We start from the raw sequence: 21463 nt of genomic DNA on the forward strand, positions 1-21463 counted from the left end.
CATTAATATAATAAAAAAAGAAAAAAACATTTTGGGGGGGATTTTCTTCGTTACGGCTTGAGTTGCATAACGTCCTTAAACTGGTAGATATTTGGCAAATTTTATGCTAGGTTAGACTAACGCTTGCCTTAAGGTAAAACTGAACATGACGTGGGAGTAACGATTTTCAAATGTAGTCCCATTCCAGTTTTGATCACCTACTGTGTAATATTCTATTTCTAGCAAAGTGTTTGGTTGTTTCTTGATGTTTACTTCATGTACACTTCATGTATAGGATGGTGGTGAGGTCACACAGACAGGATGATGTGGCCATGTGATGTTTTGATGTCACTGAGAAATCTTTCACAGATGTGCTTGCAATGTTATGCCAGAAACGTGATGACATCTCTGGGAGACATGTTTATGTCACAGAGAGGTGTTGACATCATAAATACATATTGTGGACATCACAGAGATACAGGGGTGTGCATGTTTCACAGAGAGGAGTTAATATCACACAGAACATGCTAATGTCTCAGAGGGACATGGCGAGGTCACAGAAGCTACAGGCAGCCTAGCGGTTAAGAGCGTTGGGCCAGTAACCGGAAAGTTGCTGGTTCGAATCCCTGATTCGACCTAGGTGAACAAAGCACATAACCCTAATTGCTCCTGCAAGTTGCTCTGGATGAGAGCGTCTGCTAAATGTAAAGTACATTTACATTCACATCAGGGATGTGCAGTGTTCTTGGGAAACACTTTTGCTACAGTACAATCAAGGCTCAAGATCAGCTTTTTTGAAAATTGTGGTAGATCAAAAGAAATCTCTCTGTAAGAGGATACATGTGACAGTTAACTGGAGTCCCAGTGATTTCTGTTCCCAACTATAGATGAATTCCAACTAGATCAATTCCTTTGAGTAATCGAGAGCCACTAACATTTGTGATTCCCTCCACAAATGATTGTTCCCACCACAATTGTGATCAATACAATTCTCTAGGTATGTTGGTTTGTAATGAAGTATAAGTCTGTTTTATGGGGTCGATCCCATGAAGAAGAATTTATATACTTTTTACATTTATTAGTTTTACTGGTTCTTATATGTAATTTGACTAAACTCCATCTACATTTTCACATGTATAAAATATTAAGATCTCAAACTGGAGCCATATCTAGCAGAGGGGTCTAGTGGGAGGAGCTATAGGAGGACAGGTTCAAGGGATGGAACGGAGTCGTATCGTGGTTTCCATGTCTTTGTTTGATACTGTTCCATTTATGCCATTACATTGAACCCTTCATCCTATAGCTCCTCCYACCAGCAGCCTCTGAATTCTACAGTATACATTCTCTACTACTCTGTTAACCTCTTTGTTGCTGTTTGTCATTTTATCATGTCATACTGCTTGTAAAATAATCTTGTTCCGACGTTGTTGTATATCCTCTAATAATTGTATTTTTAAAGAGAAACTCCTGTTGATTATGTTGACCGTACTGACTTTAGTCTCCCTGTGGCACTCTGTTCTGTCATGGTGAGGAAATAAATAAAAGCTTAATAAAGATATCCATTCAGACCTGTTATTAAGTCTATAACTCTTGTGTTGGATGCCTCCCCCATCTGCAATATAGTAACACTCAGAAAATACTTTACATCAGTTGGGTTTTACATCAGTGTATTTTTTTATTCAAGGATGAAATCACAAAATACATGACTGCCTCATCAATAAGCATATTTATATATCTCATTATTTCCTCAAAGTGTTTAAGTTCCCCTTAAACATCAAGTGTTACATAAATATATCTTAGCTGTATTGGCCATGTCAGGTACAGCGGTGGGAACTTCTCTGGTCTGAATAGGTAAAAGCTCCATCTACCTGCTGATAGTGAGAGGTCTCTTCATGCCTGGGCTCAGTATAACCACCCAGAGGGGTCTATTACAATGCAATATCAATGATTTAACCAGCTAACTTGCCAAAATATTCAGATTATTATAATTTTGTAGATGAGCATGAAATGAGGATGGTGTAATTGACTCAACAACCAAAACCACATATCTAAGTTGACCTTCTAATTGATGTTTCTGGTTGTTAATCAAAGTTAGCTGGCTAACTCATGAATCCTGCTCTGTCGTTTTGCCCTCCCGATGATGTAATTGTGTTAATGCACACCAATGCATTTAATCAGTTATGTACACAAGCGTTGTAGACTTTTCATGGATCAACAGACAACTTCATGAGGTTGTAATACTGAAGAAGCACTTGGGTAAATTAGTTTGAACATTTTCAAAGCAGAGCAAACCAACCAACCCTGTGTTAGGCTGGGCCCATAGCAACAGGCTGTGATGTGATTGGTGGATGGATAAGGGAGTGACTTTGGTCACATCAGATTCCCATCTGATTGACAGCTTTCATTGAGTCACTGCTTGAAGTGGTAGAAAAACAACATACTGTGTTTGTTGGGTTAAATGTATAAAGAACTGAAAAGTGCTTTCCCTATCAGCAGCTCAAAGGCTACAAGGTAAAGAACTCTTTTCAGAGAACCCCAAATCAGCATCATCAAACACTGTTCTGTTTTAGCCCTCAGTGCAGGAGTTTTTAGCTTAGAATATTGTGTTTTAAGCCATGTAGAGGTTATATATTTAAAACGTGTTAGAGGTCAATAAATATCTGAACTGTTAAAGTAGTGCAAATCAAATATAGTAGGACCCCCTCCCTGACAGGTATGTGTAGACTGTTAGCTATGCTGAACTGGTTCCCAGTATACGGCACTGGTTCCAGTGTGTACTGTAGTACTGGTATGGTACTTGTGTGTGGTAGTGGTCTCAATGGGGCTGGAAGGTCTTGGCCAGATCCTCCATCACACTCATGAACTTCTGCTGCTCCAACGGGGAGCTGTGGGTCCAGGCCAGGGGCAGGTGGGCCGACACCATCCTCCGATCTGACACACACAATACAGTCTGTTTTACAACCTGGTTGGTTAAAATAGTGGCATTTACTATTCACATTGTGATTGATCCATCCTATAGCCATGTCAATGACGTTAGCTAGAAAATACAGTTCAACCAAAACGTAGGCCTAGCTGTTGACCCCAGATCCCCTGACATGTATTGTGTACATGCAGGCACAGAGATGAGAGGATGTGTCTGTGTTAGTGACTCTATTGAAGTGTTTCTTTTCTATCCCGCTGTGCTGGGGAAGGTCACTGAGGTCGCCGCATTGGAGAGAGAGGGTGTGTGTCAGAGGGGGGTTCCACTGTACTCTCTGGTACCGAGAGCTCCAGCTGCAGTGGACCAATGCCAGAAACCCAGCCCAACCCACCGCCCGCCTGCTATCTCCAACCTTCCCCATCCTCTCATGCCCTCAGTCCAACCCACACAGACAAACACTGCATTCAGACAGCACTCGTCTTCTTTCTCTCCTTCTTCCCCACTCTCTAAACCCCTACCATACGCTCCAAATATCCTCTCATCTCTTTCTCTCTCTGTCACTATTCTTCTCTCTCTCCCCTTTCCCTCTCCTTCGACCTCTTTTCTCCAATTCTGACTGAGGTCCACTGTACCGAGAAGCCTGGCTGTTTTAGAGAGCTCTTGTTTTCTCCAGAAGCACATATTGAGAACGGGTTGTGAGGAGAGAGAGTGTGTGTGGATCTGACAGTTAACCCATGACATTCTACGCTAGACCTCACTTTGCTGTCTAACTGTAGCTTTCTCTCTCACTCTCTCTCTTCTGGTCATGACTTCAGATACTTTACCATATAACACATATTAAATTGCTACCTGTAATTGCTAAACAAATGGGAACAATCCCATTCTTCAGACAATGCTTCACTTTGTTTGTGATACTTAATTTAGAACTTGTGTTTTCTGTGTCTCTTACTGCCTACCCTGGAAGAAGCTTCCGCTGGGCTTGGTGGCGGTGGCCTCTGAGATGGCCAACCACACCGCGGTGTCAGCCCCCTGCTCCGGGGTCCTCAGGCTGTCCTTCATAGACTGGTAGAAGTCAGGCATGGCATTGGCCACCGCTACAACTCCAGAGAGAGAGAGAGACGCGTCAGTAACACAGTTATCTTAGTGTATTATGTTTAAAACTGTTTTAGACAATATTAAAACAGAGTTGGATTTATGTATTGAAATAGTACATCTCAATTGTAAATGTCAACCTCCAAATGTGGATATGTGTTTACAATGTTGTCATACTTAGAACCAAAGCTGTTAGTTGCTGGTGATTATGTAGTTGTGGTGTATTGATACAGTACCCGGCGTGTCCACCCAGCCAGGGTGCATCACTGAGAAGTGGACGTTGCTATGGGTCTTGGCCCACTGCTCTGTCATCACCACCTGTTGCCTCTGAAACACACACAATACATACACACACACCAGTAGCTGGGACCAGTTCAAGCACAAATCTCAAACGCAACATTAAAATCTGACCTAGACCATGTCACACAAGCACAGACCAGCAAGAGACCACCACATTATGCATTTAATGGAATTGTCTCCAACCTTGTATGGATCACTGGGGCCAAGCTTCCTCCTGCCATCCAGAACCTCTATACTAGGCGGTGTCAGAGGAAGGCCCAAAAATGTGTCAAGGACTCCAGCCACCCAAGTCATAGACTGTTTTCTCTGCTACCTCACGGCAAGCGGTACCAGAGTACCAAGTCTAGGTCAAAAAGACTCCTTAACAGCTTCTTCTCCCAAGCCATAAGACTTCTGAACAATTAATCAAATGGCTACCCAGAATATTTACATTGCCCCCACCTTAATTACCTCGACTAACCTGCAACCCCACACATTGACTCGGTACTCCCCTGTTTATTGCTATTCTATTGTGTTACTATTTGTAGTTTTCTTAAGTCTTATTTTCTTAAATACAGCATTTCACGGTATCTACACCTTTTGTATCCTGCCCCCCCCCCCCCCCCCCGCCCTCCCGCTCCCCCCGCCCTCCTGCTTCCCCACACCCCCGCTACCCCGCCAACCCGCTCCCCTGCTACCCCGCCCTCCCACTCCCCCACTCCCCGCCCTCCAGCTCCCCTGCCCTCCCGCTCTCCCCGATCTCCCCCCCTCCCGTCTCCCTGGTCCCCTGCTCCCCTGACCTTGTGCTGTGCGTAGACCATGGTCCCGTCATAGCGACCTATTTCTGTCTGCAGGTTCCCTGTCCTCAGCTTCTGGACCAGCATCCCTCCAGATGAAACTGTGATCTGAGGAGGAGGATTTAGTAAAATTACATCTAAGAGAATAACCACCAGTGGTGGTGCCAGTGGGTAGTGGGTTGTGGGTTTCAAACTCACCACTCTTGGCTCTGCACTCTTCTCCAGTAAGGGAATCAGGCCCTTGGTCAGGATATACACACCTAGAGATAGAGAGAGATGTGTGTCTTTCAAAGGGTATTGAGATGAAGTATTCGTATTCACATTCACCTCTCTCATTGACTCACCCATGACGTTACTGGCAAAGCTCTTCTCCAGCCCCTCAGCGTTTCACATCCCTCTCACTCATGATGCAGCCTGCTTATTTATCTGATCACATCAATCAGTCAGTAAATAATCCTACATTATGAATACTGTACACATGTAATAATACATCAAACATGGGAAGAAGCCCTACATTATGGGAAGGATGAGAGACAGAGAGAGCGAGAGACAGAGAGAGAGCGAGAGACAGAGAGCGAGCGAGAGACAGAGAGGATGATGATGAAAGGCAGGGTGATGACTAGAGGGAGAAAAATATATGTTACAGGGTTATCCTTTGAGTCAAACATATGTTCATCACTCACCAGTACATTCAAGGCTTTGTACTTCCTCTTGAAGGCCTCTGCAAACTCCCAAACCTTCCGTGTCTCCGACAGGTCCAGAATGTGGACATATATTTCCTGAAATTACATGATTATTACACTCTGGTTTAGAATATCCAAACAGTGTAAAAAGTCCCACACACAAACATTTTTAAGGTGAGAGAGAGGCCCAAACGCATTCACTTTATTTCCTGACTCCTTGACAATTTCAGCCCTGCCTCCTCTGCTTTGTCCTTGTTCCTGCACACCATGTGGACTGTACCACCTGTAAGACGGGATGGGGGGATAACAGTAGAGGAAGAGTGGCTGAACCAGGGGTGTATTCAGTGCGGTGAAACGTGATGATTCTTTTCCTCCAAAGACACACATACACACACTCACTCACACTTGCACACACACACTCTCTCTACTCTACAGACACACACTGTACCTCTCTTGGCGATGGCCATGGCTGTAGCTCTCCCTATGCCACTGTTGGCTCCGGTGATCATGAAGACCCTGCCTGCCATGGACACCTCCAGGTCCTTTTCCACAAAGTGTTTGGCGGCAGAGAGGAACGCACTCCTGCAACACACACAGTTAGACAGACAGCGGTTAGGTGGAGGATATCCATCCACTGCTCCACTCCACAGGGTGGTAGAGGGGGACTGAGGAGCTCAGTAACAATACACCCTTTTCCACTTGAAATGACTGAATGATCGATTGAAAACAGATTATAAGAAAGTGGGTCAGTGCCAGTGCACATAGATGTCCTGGGGTCAGATAGATGCTGTCTCCCGCTCCGAACCTAAAATGGAGCAAATTCCAAACAGTTTAGATATTCAATCAGCAAGACAAAGGTCTAACAAAGGGAAAGACTGTTGCATCATCTCTTAGGTAATGTGAGAAGGAGAGAGGAGGTGGTTCTGAGGCCACCGCTGGTGACACCGACAGCGGCCTATGTGCCTCGTCAAGGGGTTCAATGGCAGCCATTGTTCCCAATGGGGGATTAAGGGAGCAAAGCGGTGCTGTGCTTAGGGATTGTTTTCGGCTAAATGCATGCTCTGTTTGGTGGTGTCATGCAGCGTAAACACTAGTGGAGTCCAGGGTCAGGGAGACTGGTTGGTCTCTGCAAGAAAACACAACATTGAACAAAGGAAGTGCTGAATAAATGACAAAGACACCTCTTCAGTTGGATTTGATTGCTTTGTTTTAGAATGAGGAAAGGCAGTGTGTGGTCTGATGCTATTTTTTGTTTTTATTTTTTTATTTTTTTGGTCTGATGCTATTGGTAAGCCATTTATCAACAGTTCCACTTGATGGCCTTGACTTGAGTTGGTGGATTTCCAAATAAGATTGCAAGCTTTATAGTAAGCATTGATAACCCAATTTATTTAGTAATATGATGGCAAAAAGTAAACAGTTCTTCAACAGTTTAGTCCATTTAGCGGTTTTGACACCACACAGCAGTAAAGGCCCAGGCCCTATTTTGAAGATCTTAGATCAGTTTGCCTATCCTGATTCTTAATCAATGAGGGTGAAAAGAAATCTATAATCTATCTGAAACACTGTGATGTTCACTGTGATTAATTGAATACTATCATGCCAAAGGATGAACACACATACAAACAAAGAGAGAGAGAGAGAGAGAGAATATACACATTGTTCTGGAAATAGGAATGTATTTTGTATTATTCAGTTTTATACATTTTATTGATTTAGTTTATATTTGTGGCATTTGTAGCCAGGGATTTGATTCCATGAAATAACCTGAATCAACCATAACAAATGTGTGCGTATGGACCCAAAAGGTGTGGGACCAGTTATCAGTTGCCTACTGTTCTCCAGAGTAAATATAAAAGCATGAAAGATGATGATGACAGACACACCATAACATAGCAAATCTTACCTGGTGAATTCAGTCATTCCTTTCAGAAACCAAGCGGAGTTGCGGTAAAGAGACATCGTTGTATTACCCATGGAAACCTCTCGTCCCGTCGTCTGTTATTGCACTCTCTCCTCCGGTTTTAACTTGGGCCAAACCCACGTGTTTCAATTTACATTGGATGACACCTTCGGCCACCCAGCGGCGACTAGGGAACAATAACTGAAGCACAATGAAATTCAGTGTCAACTGGTGTCAGCTCGACACTGTCCTTGATGTCTATAGGCTTGAATTAATGAAATAAAATATATTTCCTACTGAATATTCAATAGGCTTACATGGCAAATTCAGGATTTGCTTGTACAGCATTTCAAATGTAAATTAAATGTATTTCAACAACCGCATATTTCAGTAACAGAAGAAAATTTTATCAGGGAATTATTGATAACAATTCTAGGGGAAATGAAGCTATTGTCGGTTTTTATCGGCATGTAGGCTACAATAGAAAAAGCTCTAATAACACGCAATATGTCTGGAAATGAAAGATGATAGACACACAAACACATCATTTGGTTTGACAAGCAGGATGGTTTCTATATTTGATCCCAAACCAGAGTGTACATACAGTACACTGCAATCCACCTTTCCCAGGAAAGCTCCTGTGACAGGTGTGAACCAATCTCGACCAAGCAAAGCAAAAAACGAGGCGCGGCACAGTGAAGAGAAGGTGTGGTTTCGCAATTTAACCCACAGCATTGTGGGAAGGTTGACGATGCCTCAGCCATATGAATCGGTTTCACGCAAGAATTTAGATAACATATTTTTCATCAAGTGTCGGCCTTAGCCTCACATTGCAGCTTCACGATGGTGAGTCAAATGTCGTCTTTTGGTTCCATGTTCAAGTTTTGACATATTTTACAGGGCAAGTAAATGCTCTCTTTATAACATGCACCTGTCCAAAAGGTGAGTAGTCTACTGTAACTGTAACTGTGTGGTCATTGGCGCTCCATCACAATTAGTTCCTTTGGCCGGTCGTTGAACTTGAGTCTTGTCGCCTGAACCTGTTTGCCCGGAGGCTACAGTAGCCTAAAGAAGCGTTGCTGTCATGTTTTTATAGTAGAACGTCTTGAAAGTCATGTGTAAGTTACATTTTTGCTTAAACTGGCCATTATAAGGCTGACCGTGGAGAATTGTGAAATATTGTTTATGTCTGGCACAACAAGCATCAGTTAGAAGTGTGGTTTGGATTGCAACACATCTAGGCATAATGAGTATAATTGTGGGGTGTGTTCAAAGTGTCTGAGTATGTGAGTGAGTAGCCTATATGAAAATGTCAATTTGTGTGTTACATGAGCATACTATGTTACATGAGCATACGATGTATCATTCGGTGTATGTGAATACGTATTAATGCAGTTACTGATTAACTAGGCGTTAACAACATGGTTGGACACCAGAGTGACACCAGAGAACCTAATGAACAAGAGGAACTATTCTGCTTCAATCTGTTGCCTGCAATAATACCCATTCTAGTCATTCTATTTCTATGATTTGGTTCCAAGCGGGTCAACTTCCTGCCCCCTCTCCCCACAGATGCGCTTCCTGCTGCTGTTCAGCCGGCAGGGGAAGCTGCGACTGCAGAAGTGGTTCACTCCGGTGACTGAGAGAGAGAAAAAGAAGGTGATCAGGGAAATGACTCTGATGGTGCTGGCTCGCCCTCCCCGCTCCTCTAACTTCCTCCACTGGAGGGACCTCAAGATTGTTTACAAGAGGTGACTGAGGAAGTAGATTATGTGTTTGGGGCTGGATCTGTCTGTGTTTACCTTCGATCTCTTTCTCTTATATCCCTCTCTCTCTCTTTAATTTGCTTTATTTGGCAGATTATTTGGTTTCCTATTTTTTGAACTTCTGTCTTTTCTTTTGTCTGTTTCTCTGGCTTCTCTGCCCTATTTGCTGTCTGTTTCTCTCTTGACCCCTATTGCTGTCTGTTTCCCTGTTTCTCGTGCCCTATTGCTGTCTGTTTTCTGTTGACCCATATTGCTGTCTGTGTTTCCCCCCTCTCACTATTGTCTCTGGGCTGGAACAGACTATGGTGCCTGTGTACTGTAGTGGTGTGGCGGGATGGATGGGGAGGAAGGGGTAGACTGGAACCAATCCTTGGGCCCTTTTTATTAGTGGTTAATGTTTAACCTCTTAAAATCCTTCCTCCTTACCCACAAAACAAACAGACGCACAAGTTAAATAATCTAATTTTATTTGTCACATACACATGGTTAACAGATGTTAATGCGAGTGTAGCGAAATGTTTGTGCTTCTAGTTCCGACCATGCAGTAAATTAACAAGTAATCTAACAATTTCACAACAACTACCTTATACACACAAGTGTAAAGGAATGAATAAGAATATGTACATAAAAATATATGGATGAGCGATGGCCCGTAACGGCATAGGCAAGATGCAGTAGATGGTATAGAGTACAGTATATACATATGAGATGAGTAATGTAGGGTATGTAAACATTATATAAAGTGGCATTGTTTAAAGCGGCTAGTGATATACATTTATTACATCCAATTTTTAATTATTAAAGTGTCTAGAGATGAGTCACTATGTTGGCAGCAGCCACTCAATTTTAGTGATGGCTTTTTAATAGTCTGATGGCCTTGAGATAGAAGATGTTTTTCAGTCTCTCGGTCCCAGCTTTGATGCACCTGTACTGACCTCGCCTTCTGGATGATAGCGGGGTGAACAGGCAGTGGCTCGGGTGATTGTTGTCCTTGATGATCTTTATGGCCTTCCTGTGGCCTCGGGAGGTGTAGGTATCCTGGAGGGCAGGTAGTTTGCCCCCGGTGATGCGTTGTGCAGACCTCACTACCCTCTGGAGAGCCTTACGGTTGTGGGCGGAGCAGCTGCCGTACCAGGCGGTGATACAGCCCGACAGGATGCTCTCGATTGTGCATCTGTAACAAGTTGTGAGTGTTTTTGGTGACAAGCCGCCTTTCTTCAGCCTCCTGAGGTTGAAGAGGCGCTGCTGCGCCTTCTTCACCACACTGTCTGTGTGGGTGGACCATTTCATTTTGTCCGTGATGTGTACACCGAGGAACTGAAAACTTTCCACCCTCTTCACTACTGTCCCGTCGATGTAGATAGGGGGGGTGCTCCCTCTGCTGTTTCCTGAAGTCCACRATCATCTCCTTTGTTTTGTTGACATTGAGTGTGGGGTTATTTTCCTGACACCACACTCCGAGGGCCCTCACCTCCTCCCTGTAGGCCTTCTCGTCGTTGTTGGTAATCAAGCCTACCACTGTAGTGTYGTTTGCAAACTTGACGATTGAGTTGGAGGAGTGCATGGCCATGTTGTTTCCTACCCTCACCACCTGGGGGCGGCCCGTCAGGAAGTCCAGGACCCAGTTGCACAGGGCAGGGTCGAGACCAAGGGTCTTGAGCTTAATGACGAGTTTGGAGGGTACTATGGTGTTAAATGCTGAGCTGAAGTCAATGAACAGCATTCTTACATAATATTCCTCTTGTCCAGATGTTTTAGGGCAGTGTGATTGCGATTGTGTCGTCTGTGGACCTAACAATCATTTTTCCACCTCTCCCACACTTAACTTTATAAAATTCAAACTTGCACTGCTTTTCTTTCATTATTAGTTTTTTATACATGAATATAATTGCTCACTGTTTGTCGTGGGCATTTCCTGCCTAAGTTTGCCCACTTTGCCAATGAAATAATCATTAAAATAATTGGCAACATCAAATGGTTTTGTGATGAATAAGCCATCTGATTCGATGAAAGATGGAGTTGAATTTGTCTTTCTGCCCATAATTTCATTTAAAGTACTCAAGTTTTTTTCCCATCATTCTTTATATTGTTGATCTTGGCTTCATAATAAAGTTTCTTCTTTTTGTTCAGTTTAGTCACATAATTTCTCAATTTGCAGTAAGTAAGCCAGTCAGATGTACTGCCAGATTTATTAGCCACTCCTTTTGCCCCATCTCTTTCAACCATACAGTTTTTCAATTCCTCATAAATCCATGGAGCCTTAACAGTTCTAAAAGTCAGTCAGTACTTTGGGTGGTGGACCATTCTTAATACACACAGGAAACTGTTGAGCGTGAAAAACCTAGCAGTGTTGCGGTTCTTGACACACTCAAACCGGTGCGCCTGGCACCTACTACCATACCCTGCTCAAAGGCACTTAAATATTTTGTCTTGCTCATTCACCCTCTGAATGGGGCACATACACAATCCATGTCTCAATTGTATCAAGGCTTAAATCCTTCTTTAACCTGTCTCCTCCCCTTCATCGGCACTGATTGAAGTGGTTTTAACAAGTGACATCAATAAGGGATCATAGACTGACCAGGTAAATCCAGGTGAAAGCTATCATGGAAAGGGCAGGTGTTCTTAATGTTTTGTACACTCACTGTACAAGTTAAACACATAACAGACAAGAGCAGTATGTTCTACCCTTAGTCACCATTTGGCTTAATAAGCATGAACCTCTATGGTAAAGTGACTCTCTCCATATAAACATAAAAACCATAACCCTGTTCCTTGATCTCTGACCCCCTTGCAGGTATGCCAGCCTCTACTTCTGCTGTGGTTTGGAGGACCAGGACAATGAACTGTTGACCTTGGAGGTGCTGCACCGATATGTCGAGCTGCTGGACAAATACTTTGGCAACGTAAGCATGATGTACAGGCAATGCAAGGGCTATTCATTGGCAGGTTAAGGTCTCTTTGGGGGACAATGTTCAATATAACACAGGGAAAGTTCAGATGAAATTGGTGAATAGAAACTAAATGTGCTTTTTACAGCATTTTCAACATTTTTATAATCTTAATGGTGCCTAATTCCTTTCATTGAAGTGCTGTTGTCGCCCTGTCTGCTCTGCTGCAGGTCTGTGGGTTGGATATCATCTTTAACTTTGACAAGGCCTGCTTCATCGTGTGTGTACATGTTTTAGTTTACTATTCCCAAGAATAGTAAACAAACAAAAATTCAGATAAGTGAGGAAATTTTGCTGGTCCTCAGTAGGAAAAAAGGCAATTTCAGGATTAGGGGTTATGTTTAGGGTTAAGGTTAGGGTTGGGGGTTAGGGAAAATAGGATTTTGAATGGGAATCAATGAATGGTCCTCACAAGTATAGTAAGACATGGGTGTGTCTGTGCTCGTGCATGTGTGTGGTTATTACAGAATTACATGAAAAGTGGAGGCTTGTGTTGAAAGTAAAATGAGTCAGTCAAATACATCAACAGAAGCATACAGACACACTGAGACACTAGTTTAATCTAATTGTTACAATGGCAAAACAGAAGTGATCAGAAAGTGTATCAGGAATCAGGATCCATGCTGCCTCCTGACAGAAATGTATAAATGAAAGTGACTGCATCACCCTGACGTGCGACAGACAGGACTTGACAGGCAACCAAAATAAAAGACCACTGGCTGACAATAACCCCGTCATAGGCACCTCCCATACCGCACGGTCTCTTTCTGCAGTCCCCTACAACCCTGCCTCATTCTTTGGTTGATCTTGGGCGTGAGTGAGTCATCGATGGACTTTAACTGTGTATATGTGCATGCACACTGCAGGTGTGTGAGCTGGACATCATCTTTAACTTTGAGAAGGCCTACTTCATCCTTGATGAGTTCCTGATGGGAGGAGAGATCCTGGAGACCTCCAAGACAGCTGTGGGCATCGCTATGGAGGAGGCAGAGACACTACAAGAGGTGACCCACACACACACACACACACACACACACACACACACACACACACCCACACCACACACACCACACCACACACACACACACACACACACACACACACACACACACACACACACACACACACACACAGTCACTTAAGTGTGACACACTTGCAAAATATGTAAATATGTTTATTCTGTTCTCTCAACAGCAAATGGAGGAGTATATGAGTAAACCGACCTACTGACCAATAACAGGGACATGAGTTGAACCTTAAGACTGAAGAATCCTTTCCCCAGTTGCCATAAGTGCCACAACATTTAAACTATTAAACTGTAATACACTCTTCCATTCAGACATCACACATAGTAATACACCCTTCATAGACATCACACATAGTAATACACTCTTCCATTCAGACATCACACATAGTAATACACTCTTCCATTCAGACATCACACATAGTAATACACTCTTCCATTCAGACACGCACATAGTAATACACTCTTCCATTCAGACATCGACATAGTAATACACTCTTCCATTCAGACATCGCACATAGTATACACTCTTCCATTCAGACATCGCACATAGTAATACACTCTTCCATTCAGACATCCACATAGTATACACTCCATCAGAATCACAATAGTATACACTCTTCCATTCAGACACCGCACGTAGTAATACACTCTTCCATTCAGACATCGCACATAGTAATACACTCTTCCATTCAGACATCACACATAGTAATACACCTTCCATTCAGACACGCACATAGTATACACTCTTCCATTCAGACATCGCACATAGTAATACACTCTTCATTCAGACACGCACATAGTAATACACTCTTCCATTCAGACATCGCACATAGTAATACACTCTTCCATTCAGACACGCACATAGTAATACACTCTTCCATTCAGACATCGCACATAGTAATACACTCTTCCATTCAGACATCGCACATAGTAATACACTCTTCCATTCAGACACCGCACATAGTAATACACTCTTCCATTCGAACATCACCATAGTAATACACTCTTCCATTCAGACACCGCACATAGTAATACACTCTTCCATTCAGACATCGCACATAGTAATACACTCTTCCATTCAGACACCGCACATAGTAATACACTCTTCCATTCAGACATCGCACATAGTAATACACTCTTCCATTCAGACATCAACATAGTAATACACTCTTCCATTCAACACGACATAGTAATACACTCTTCCATTCAGACATCGCACATAGTAATACACTCTTCCATTCAGACATCGCACATAGTAATACACTCTTCCATTCAGACATCGCACATAGTAATACACTCTTCCATTCAGACATCGCACATAGTAATACACTCTTCCATTCAGACATGCACATAGTAATACACTCTTCCATTCAGACATCGCACATAGTAATACACTCTTCCATTCAGACATCGCACATAGTAATACACTCTTCCATTCAGACATCGCACATAGTAATACACTCTTCCATTCAGACATCGCACATAGTAATACACTCTTCCATTCAGACATCGCACATAGTAATACACTCTTCCATTCAGACATCGCACATAGTAATACACTCTCCATTCAGACATCGCACATAGTAATACACTCTTCCATTCAGACAATCGCACATAGTAATACACTCTCCATTCAGACATCGCACATAGTATACACTCTTCCATTCAGACATCACACATAGTAATACACTCTTCCATTCAGACACCAACATAGTAATACACTCTTCCATTCAGACACCGCACATAGTAATACACTCTTCCATTCAGACATCGCACATAGTAATACACTCTTCCATTCAGACATCGCACATAGTAATACATCTTCCATTCAGACATCGCAACATAGTAATACACTCTTCCATTCAGACATCGCACATAGTAATACACTCTTCCATTCAGACATCGCACATAGTAATACACTCTTACATTCAGACATCACACATAGTAATATAGTAACAACACAGTCTGTTGTTTTACATAAGCACTTTCTAAAAGATGCATTAGGAGTTTGTTTTAAAACACAGTTTTACTTTTTTTACTTTGAGATTTTTTTATGTGTTATTAGTTTAAACTATTTTATAATGACATTATATTTGATAGGATCATACATGTTTTAAAAAATGGTAGCCTACTTTGCCTTATGTGATTTTCAAGCAAATTAATGTTATTTTAGAATATTGCAGCTGCATTTTCAAATGTTTTAATTCAGTTGTGAGTTGATCCAAAGGATTTAAACCACAATATTACCATTTTGAAAGTCACATTTATTATTTTAATTCTATGTTGTCTAATGTAGCCATTGTCTACACAAGCATAGTGCCTTATTGTAATATGTATCAGTAGTCAAGCTCTAGCCAGAGGGTTCTAAGGCTGAAGTTAAAGGTGGACATTTTGGAAAGTGTTGCAGTACCGTTAAAGTTGTACTGTCTGAGTAGTTTTGTTTCCAGAATAGTCTTTTAAATGTTAGTTGGAGTACGTTGTTTCCAACTTTTGAAAATTGATTATTGCTACTTTATTAGACTATATCTCTTGGTTTTATAGCTGGAATTGACTAGAACTACCCTGCTTGCCCCAGGCTAAGATATTTGTCGTCTTAGTTCGTTGCAACCTGAGTTGACCTATGGTGCTAAAATCATGGAAATAGAATCTCATTCTGTGTGTCGGAAATTCCCAATATCACGTTTTCTCATTATTGTAGCTCCAAATGGATTACAATATACTACTAGCTTACCTGTCAAACTAAGATGTTTGATTGATCGAGGCTACATATTGTTGTTGCTGACACATTGAGGCAGATGGTGTTTTGAATGTGATATCCTGCAGCCTGTTCACCATCTCTGTGTGCTCCAAATGAGTAAACACTACACAGTAAGGAAAAAATAAAGTCAATGCTTTATTCATCTCATACGTCACACATTACCGAACACATGTACGAAATATAATTTACGAGGAATAACACAAGTGGATGTGAAGAATCCAACACTGATTCGGCTGTATGGGCACTGAAATGTACGGCTAGTTTGAAGTGTTGTTTTATCTAGCCTATCAAAAACATTGAATATTATGCCACACACCCAGTTACAACCACCAATAGGCACTCCCTTGTAGCTACATCAGATCAAGTTCATGTATAAATTGGCTATTAAAGCATGAGCTGTAGTAAATCTACTGAAGAGACTAAACTCCATTGCATGTATTTATTTTTCAAAATAATTTATTATGATTCCCCCCCATCAAAACAATTATATAATATGTAGCTGCATCTCCCCCATCTACATTCCTTTGACAGTTTTGGCGTAAAGGTCCTTATCTTCGGTCTCTGGGTTCAGATAGCCTAGGACTTTCAGCAGCACGTCGTCATCCAAGCCATGCGTTTGCAAAGCACCGCCCGTGTCCTCCTCGGGTTCTGACTGCCTTTTCTGAGGCTGGCTTTTGTCTGAGTCCATTTGGTCAAAGTAGTCCTGTACCGCCTGCTCGAACTTTCCCAGCACAAGCTTATCGTCTTGTGAGGGAGGCTGCGATGCACGCTTTTTTTGGTCTGCCTTGTTTGCTGCCTGCGGGTACTGCACCAACATCTGGGCAGCCAGATATGTCTCCAGCTCGTCTTCGTCGACAGTGTTGTCGTAGTCACCCTTTCCTTTCTCTGGGACGTTTGGCTCAGAGAACATGTAGTCTTTCTGCCTTCCAGCTGGCGCGTAAAACCTTAACGGTGGGCTTGTATGCTGTTTCTGCTTCTTGAGTGCGGGTGCATTCTGATTTGCCACACTTCCCAGCCCGAGGATTTTTTGAATGTCTTCTGTGTTTATTTCATATGGGACGTTGCTTGTTTGGGTCTCAGGCAGCCGTCTGTTGAAGAATGTCTCTAGAGGGATCTTATTTTTCTTAGAGGAGATCTGAGTTAGTTTGTCCTCTACCCTGGCCAGATCGTTGGGTGTCCAAGAATGTGCTTGTGTCCTCAGTGGTGTCCTGTCCTGTTTTGTCATCTCCCCACTCTTCAGCATGTCCATCAGGTCTTCTGGTGGGATCTGTAGTTTCTGGGAGATTTGGATGAGGTGGTAAATGGCTTGTGGATCTACCTTGTCGCTGTACAGAATTTGAGTTGCCCTCCTCTCTTCCCTCTCCTCCTCTTCTTCTAGCTCTCTCTTCCGCTCCTCCTGCTCTGTTTTCTCTAGCACCTTCAGAAGGTAGTAGTCGACCAGTTTGGTGATGTCATCTGGGTCATGTTCTCCCGGAACCGGCTGGCTCGATCGCTTGACCTCATCAATCTCCTCCTCATCTTCATTATCATCATCCTCTTCATCATCCTTCAAGCCTCTGTCAAACTCCTGCCTGTTGTCACTCTCCTCATCCTCCGTCTCCACCTGCTCCTCTAAGGGCGCCCAGTCCTCTCCCCCCATCACATCCTCATAGGCCAGATTCCTCACCCGGAATATGTCATCATCATCATCATCCTCCTCTTCATCATCCTCAGTCTGGCGTTTGTGCCCAGCCTTGGCATTGGCTATCCTCCCCAGTTCCTCAAACACAGACTGCAGGTTGGCCAGGTTCTGGGGTGTATACTTCCCTTCCATGTTCTCATTGGTGCGTTTGAAGGGGCTCTCGCGGCCTGGGGCTCTGCTTTCTTCCTCACCGTCCTCCTCATCTTCAAACATCAGTGGGTACTTCCTGTTAGGCCGGCTGGTATGCTGCTGCTGTGACCATGGATATGCCACGCCCTCTCCCAACTGGCTCTCCTCCTTCGCCGGTCTCCGCCCTTTGCCCAGAGTGTGGCGGGCTGCACTGGGCCTCACAGGGGCTGGCTTGGGGCCCTTCTCGGTCTGCTGGAGGGTACTCAGCACCGCCTGCAGCCACTCCTGGGTCTTGTCCTCCTTGTTGCGCTCCCCTTCCTCATCCTCTTCATCCTGGTCCTGGCCGATCTTACGCTGACTGGTCTGGGCAGGAGAGGCTAGCCTCAGCATGGAGCGGAGTTTCTCTGAGTCTTTGTCCATGTTGGTGGTGTCGTAGTCTGGAGTGAGGGGAGCCTGCTCCTGGGGGGCTGGCGCTCCTCCCCCGGTACGCTGGCGGAGGCTCTCAATGTACTCCAAGGCCTTGAGCATGTCTGCGTTGGTGGGGAGGTAGGGGGTGTTTACTTGCTGGGGGTCCAGCTCACTGCCTTTCAGTCTGTGTTCTCTGAGAGAGGCCCCCTGGACACTGCCAGAGCCCAGGAGGAAGAGGAGGAGGAGCAGGGAGAAGAGGAAGGCCATCCCTACCGAGGAGAGCGTGGGGAGTGATGGCATGGTGTCTTCAGCCTGGAGATGACAGACACAACAGAGAGAGAAGTGTCAATGCTAACCTTTAGGTTTAGGATATGATTTTTTCACTGGTCAGACCATTATGTACATATTTCTTTCAAACAAGAATTTGTTAAAGGACTGTGCAGTCAAAATCGTGAGTTTCTTGTGTTTTATATATATTTCCACACTGATGTTGGAATAATACTGTGAAAATGCATGCTGGAGAAATTGCTCTTTAATTTAACGTAATCCCAGTAAAATACTTAACTGTTACCCAGAAATAATTTGATATTGAGATAAAATGGCTGCAATGGACCTTTTTTAATGATAAGGCCAGTTGAAATGATTTTGTAATGATCAGCTCTCATGATCCTCATTTAAATTCTGAAACCTTTCATTTTCAGACCTGCCATTTTATTCCCGTTTGACGCTTCAGATATATAGTTATAGTTTACCAGTGATAGTGATATGCAATGAGTTTTTATCCAGAGATTTAAAATCGCATCTGTTGAATGCCCAAATTATTGTTTGCGGAGCAGTAATAACATGGATATTCAGCTCGCTTGTAAATCTCATTATTTTTCAAATTGTGACTCATTCCGGAAGGCAGCAATCTAGTTGTCTAGGTAACCCTTCGGCTGATGCTGGCTGCTGTCGAAACACAACTACCTACACACAAGACATCTCTAGCGCACTAAAACGCTGTTGTATTTGTTGCACGAGCTTTTTACTGATAAAATGCGATAGAACTTTATAATCATACACCTAATTTGGATAAAGGTATTGAACACGGCTACTTATAAACCAACTAGTGGATTAATTGGTTTTGAAATCAAAGTATTGCTTAATTTAGGCTACTTATCAGTTTAGCCTACATAATAACTGCAAATTACTGAAAACGAAAACTATAATAAACTTTAGTTAGTCTAAGAATGACAGAACAGAGTATGCATCTCTTCACTGCGGCAGACCTGTTTGCAATGCATCAGGTTGGTTGCAAAGCTAAACGGATTTTAAAATGGACAAACATATTAAACGAACTGAAAATAGTCTTAATTGAAATCCATTTTCTCTAAATAATAATAATTTCGATGTAGGCCCTGAGTAAAGTCTTACCTCTGCAGAATAGTTTCAATTGATCGTCGTGAGTGAACTTAGCATCTCTTTCTCAGTGTGAGCGTGAGCAGGGATTCTGTGTTCAGCACCAGGGACAGCTCCTCCCATTATATGAGGCGCCACCTGACTCGTGCGTCACTGCGACATACGCAATACTAGATCCAAAGAAACATACAAACCCAATTAGAACTGGCTCACATTTGTTCAATTATTTTATAATATCTTAACCTCAACTTTCAATTGGAAATGCTATCATGTCTAATTGTATTGGTTGTTAACCAATAGTGATGAATCTCTGGACATTATGGACGTGATTTAATTAGCCCACAGCACAATGTCTATTTAGATGGTCATAGACCTATACAACCATGCCCACGAGTTCGCCAGAGTATAGGCTAATTATAGATTACAGGCCCAGCTATAATAATTTGTACAGGGACTTGAGACTACGTGAAGCATTTCGTATGCTACATAATGCTGCATTATTTGTGTTTACAACTAAATATTTGTGTAGGCTATTACAGAAACGCTGCACAGCATTTTGGATAATAATGCTGGCCAAGCAAGGAGAAATGCAACATCTGTTGATTTAAAACATATTGGTAGAGATCACTTCCTGTTCCCGTATCGCGCCCTAATCAGGTAGCCTACCATAACTGCTGATGTTCGTAGTAAATTGTGATTTGTACCTATGCGTCAACAAAAGGCGTTCGCGGGCGTCCCCCGTGACAAGAGAGTAAAGTCCATCGATGACTCACGCCCAAGATCGGCAGAAGAATGATGCGGGGTGATGAGGACTGCAGAGAGACCGTGCGCTATGGGAGGTGCCTATGACGGTGCAATCGTCAGCCAGTGGTCATTTATTTTGGTTGCCTGTTAAGTCCTGTCTGGCGCAGGTCAGGGGGACGCCGTCACTTTCATTCATACATTTACGTCGGGAGTCGGCACTCAGATGTGTACAGTAGTATGATTTGTTTACCTGATTCCAGATATGCTTTCAGATATCACTTCTGTTTTGCCATTGTAACAATTAGATTAGACTCGTGTCTCAGTGTGTCTGTATGCTTCTGTTGATGTATTTGGCTAATAGACCAACCATATTTTACATTCAGCACAAGCCTCCACTTCATGTAATTCCCTAATTACCGCAAGCATACACACACACACACACACACACACACACACACACACACACACACACACACACACACACACACACACACACACACACACACACACACACACCAAGCAGTAAAGGAAGTAAGGCTCAAGCAGCTTGGCTAATTGCTTGTGGTTGTGGGGATGCTCCGGGTAAACAGAAACCAATTACCACTCAGTTCCACCCTCTCCCTCCTCCTACAGCCCATCCGCCCAAAACACTGGCCTTTAAGGTCAAATAGAAACTTTCTTGCAGGCTTTTAATTAGCAGCAGTCTCAAGTGTAACTACAGTAATATACATATTGTTGTAATATCTGCATATGTTGCGCCATCTGTTCGATGTAATATCAAATTGTATCAGCCTATTAGAGAGACATAAAAACCTGTTATCTCCAAGTGCCTCAGATACTAATCAACCTGCATCATCTTAGGCCCTGGTTGTAGCCTGAAGACACTGTCTGATTTCAATAAGATAACGTCAGTGAAATTCAGGCTAATTGGTTCTTAATGCTTGCTTG

General features: G+C 43.0%; 2 protein-coding genes and 1 pseudogene across 3 annotated transcripts; 1 reads left to right on the forward strand and 2 right to left on the reverse strand.

Moving 5' to 3' along the window:
- Positions 1 to 1629: 1629 nt before the first annotated feature.
- LOC111960757 (dehydrogenase/reductase SDR family member 12-like) lies at positions 1630 to 7745 on the reverse strand (annotated as a pseudogene).
- Positions 7746 to 8383: 638 nt separating this feature from the next.
- LOC111957985 (AP-1 complex subunit sigma-3-like) lies at positions 8384 to 13957 on the forward strand. The gene is made up of 5 exons (XM_023979133.2): positions 8384 to 8499; positions 9226 to 9404; positions 12217 to 12325; positions 13237 to 13374; positions 13565 to 13957. The coding sequence occupies exons 1-5, from the start codon at positions 8497 to 8499 to the stop codon at positions 13598 to 13600; spliced, it is 465 nt and encodes a 154-aa protein (XP_023834901.2). The 5' UTR covers positions 8384 to 8496; the 3' UTR covers positions 13601 to 13957.
- Positions 13958 to 16277: 2320 nt separating this feature from the next.
- LOC111960758 (secretogranin-2b) lies at positions 16278 to 20568 on the reverse strand. 2 transcript variants are annotated; one of them, XM_023982960.2, is made up of 3 exons: positions 20476 to 20568; positions 19787 to 19941; positions 16278 to 18685 (listed from the first exon to the last, which is right to left on the reverse strand). In XM_023982960.2, the coding sequence occupies exon 3, from the start codon at positions 18671 to 18673 to the stop codon at positions 16670 to 16672; it is 2004 nt and encodes a 667-aa protein (XP_023838728.1). In that variant the 5' UTR covers positions 18674 to 18685; positions 19787 to 19941; positions 20476 to 20568; the 3' UTR covers positions 16278 to 16669. The 2 variants fall into 2 exon arrangements, with proteins under 2 accessions (XP_023838728.1, XP_023838729.1); XM_023982961.2 differs by lacking the exon at positions 19787 to 19941 and having other exon boundaries at positions 20476 to 20553.
- Positions 20569 to 21463: the final 895 nt, after the last annotated feature.

This window comes from Salvelinus sp. IW2-2015, linkage group LG4p (assembly GCF_002910315.2).
Source record: "Salvelinus sp. IW2-2015 linkage group LG4p, ASM291031v2, whole genome shotgun sequence".
Lineage (NCBI taxonomy): Eukaryota > Metazoa > Chordata > Actinopteri > Salmoniformes > Salmonidae > Salvelinus > Salvelinus sp. IW2-2015.

Excerpts from the sequence above, each read along its gene's own strand:
- LOC111957985 (XM_023979133.2), top strand. Across the intron at positions 12,326-13,236 it reads TGGACAAATACTTTGGCAAC|GTGTGTGAGCTGGACATCAT; the intron begins GTAAGCATGATG and ends TGCACACTGCAG. Across the intron at positions 13,375-13,564 it reads AGGCAGAGACACTACAAGAG|CAAATGGAGGAGTATATGAG; the intron begins GTGACCCACACA and ends TTCTCTCAACAG.
- LOC111960758 (XM_023982960.2), bottom strand. The coding sequence starts at position 18,673 with ATGCCATCACTCCCCACGCTCTCCTCGGTAGGGATGGCCTTCCTCTTC.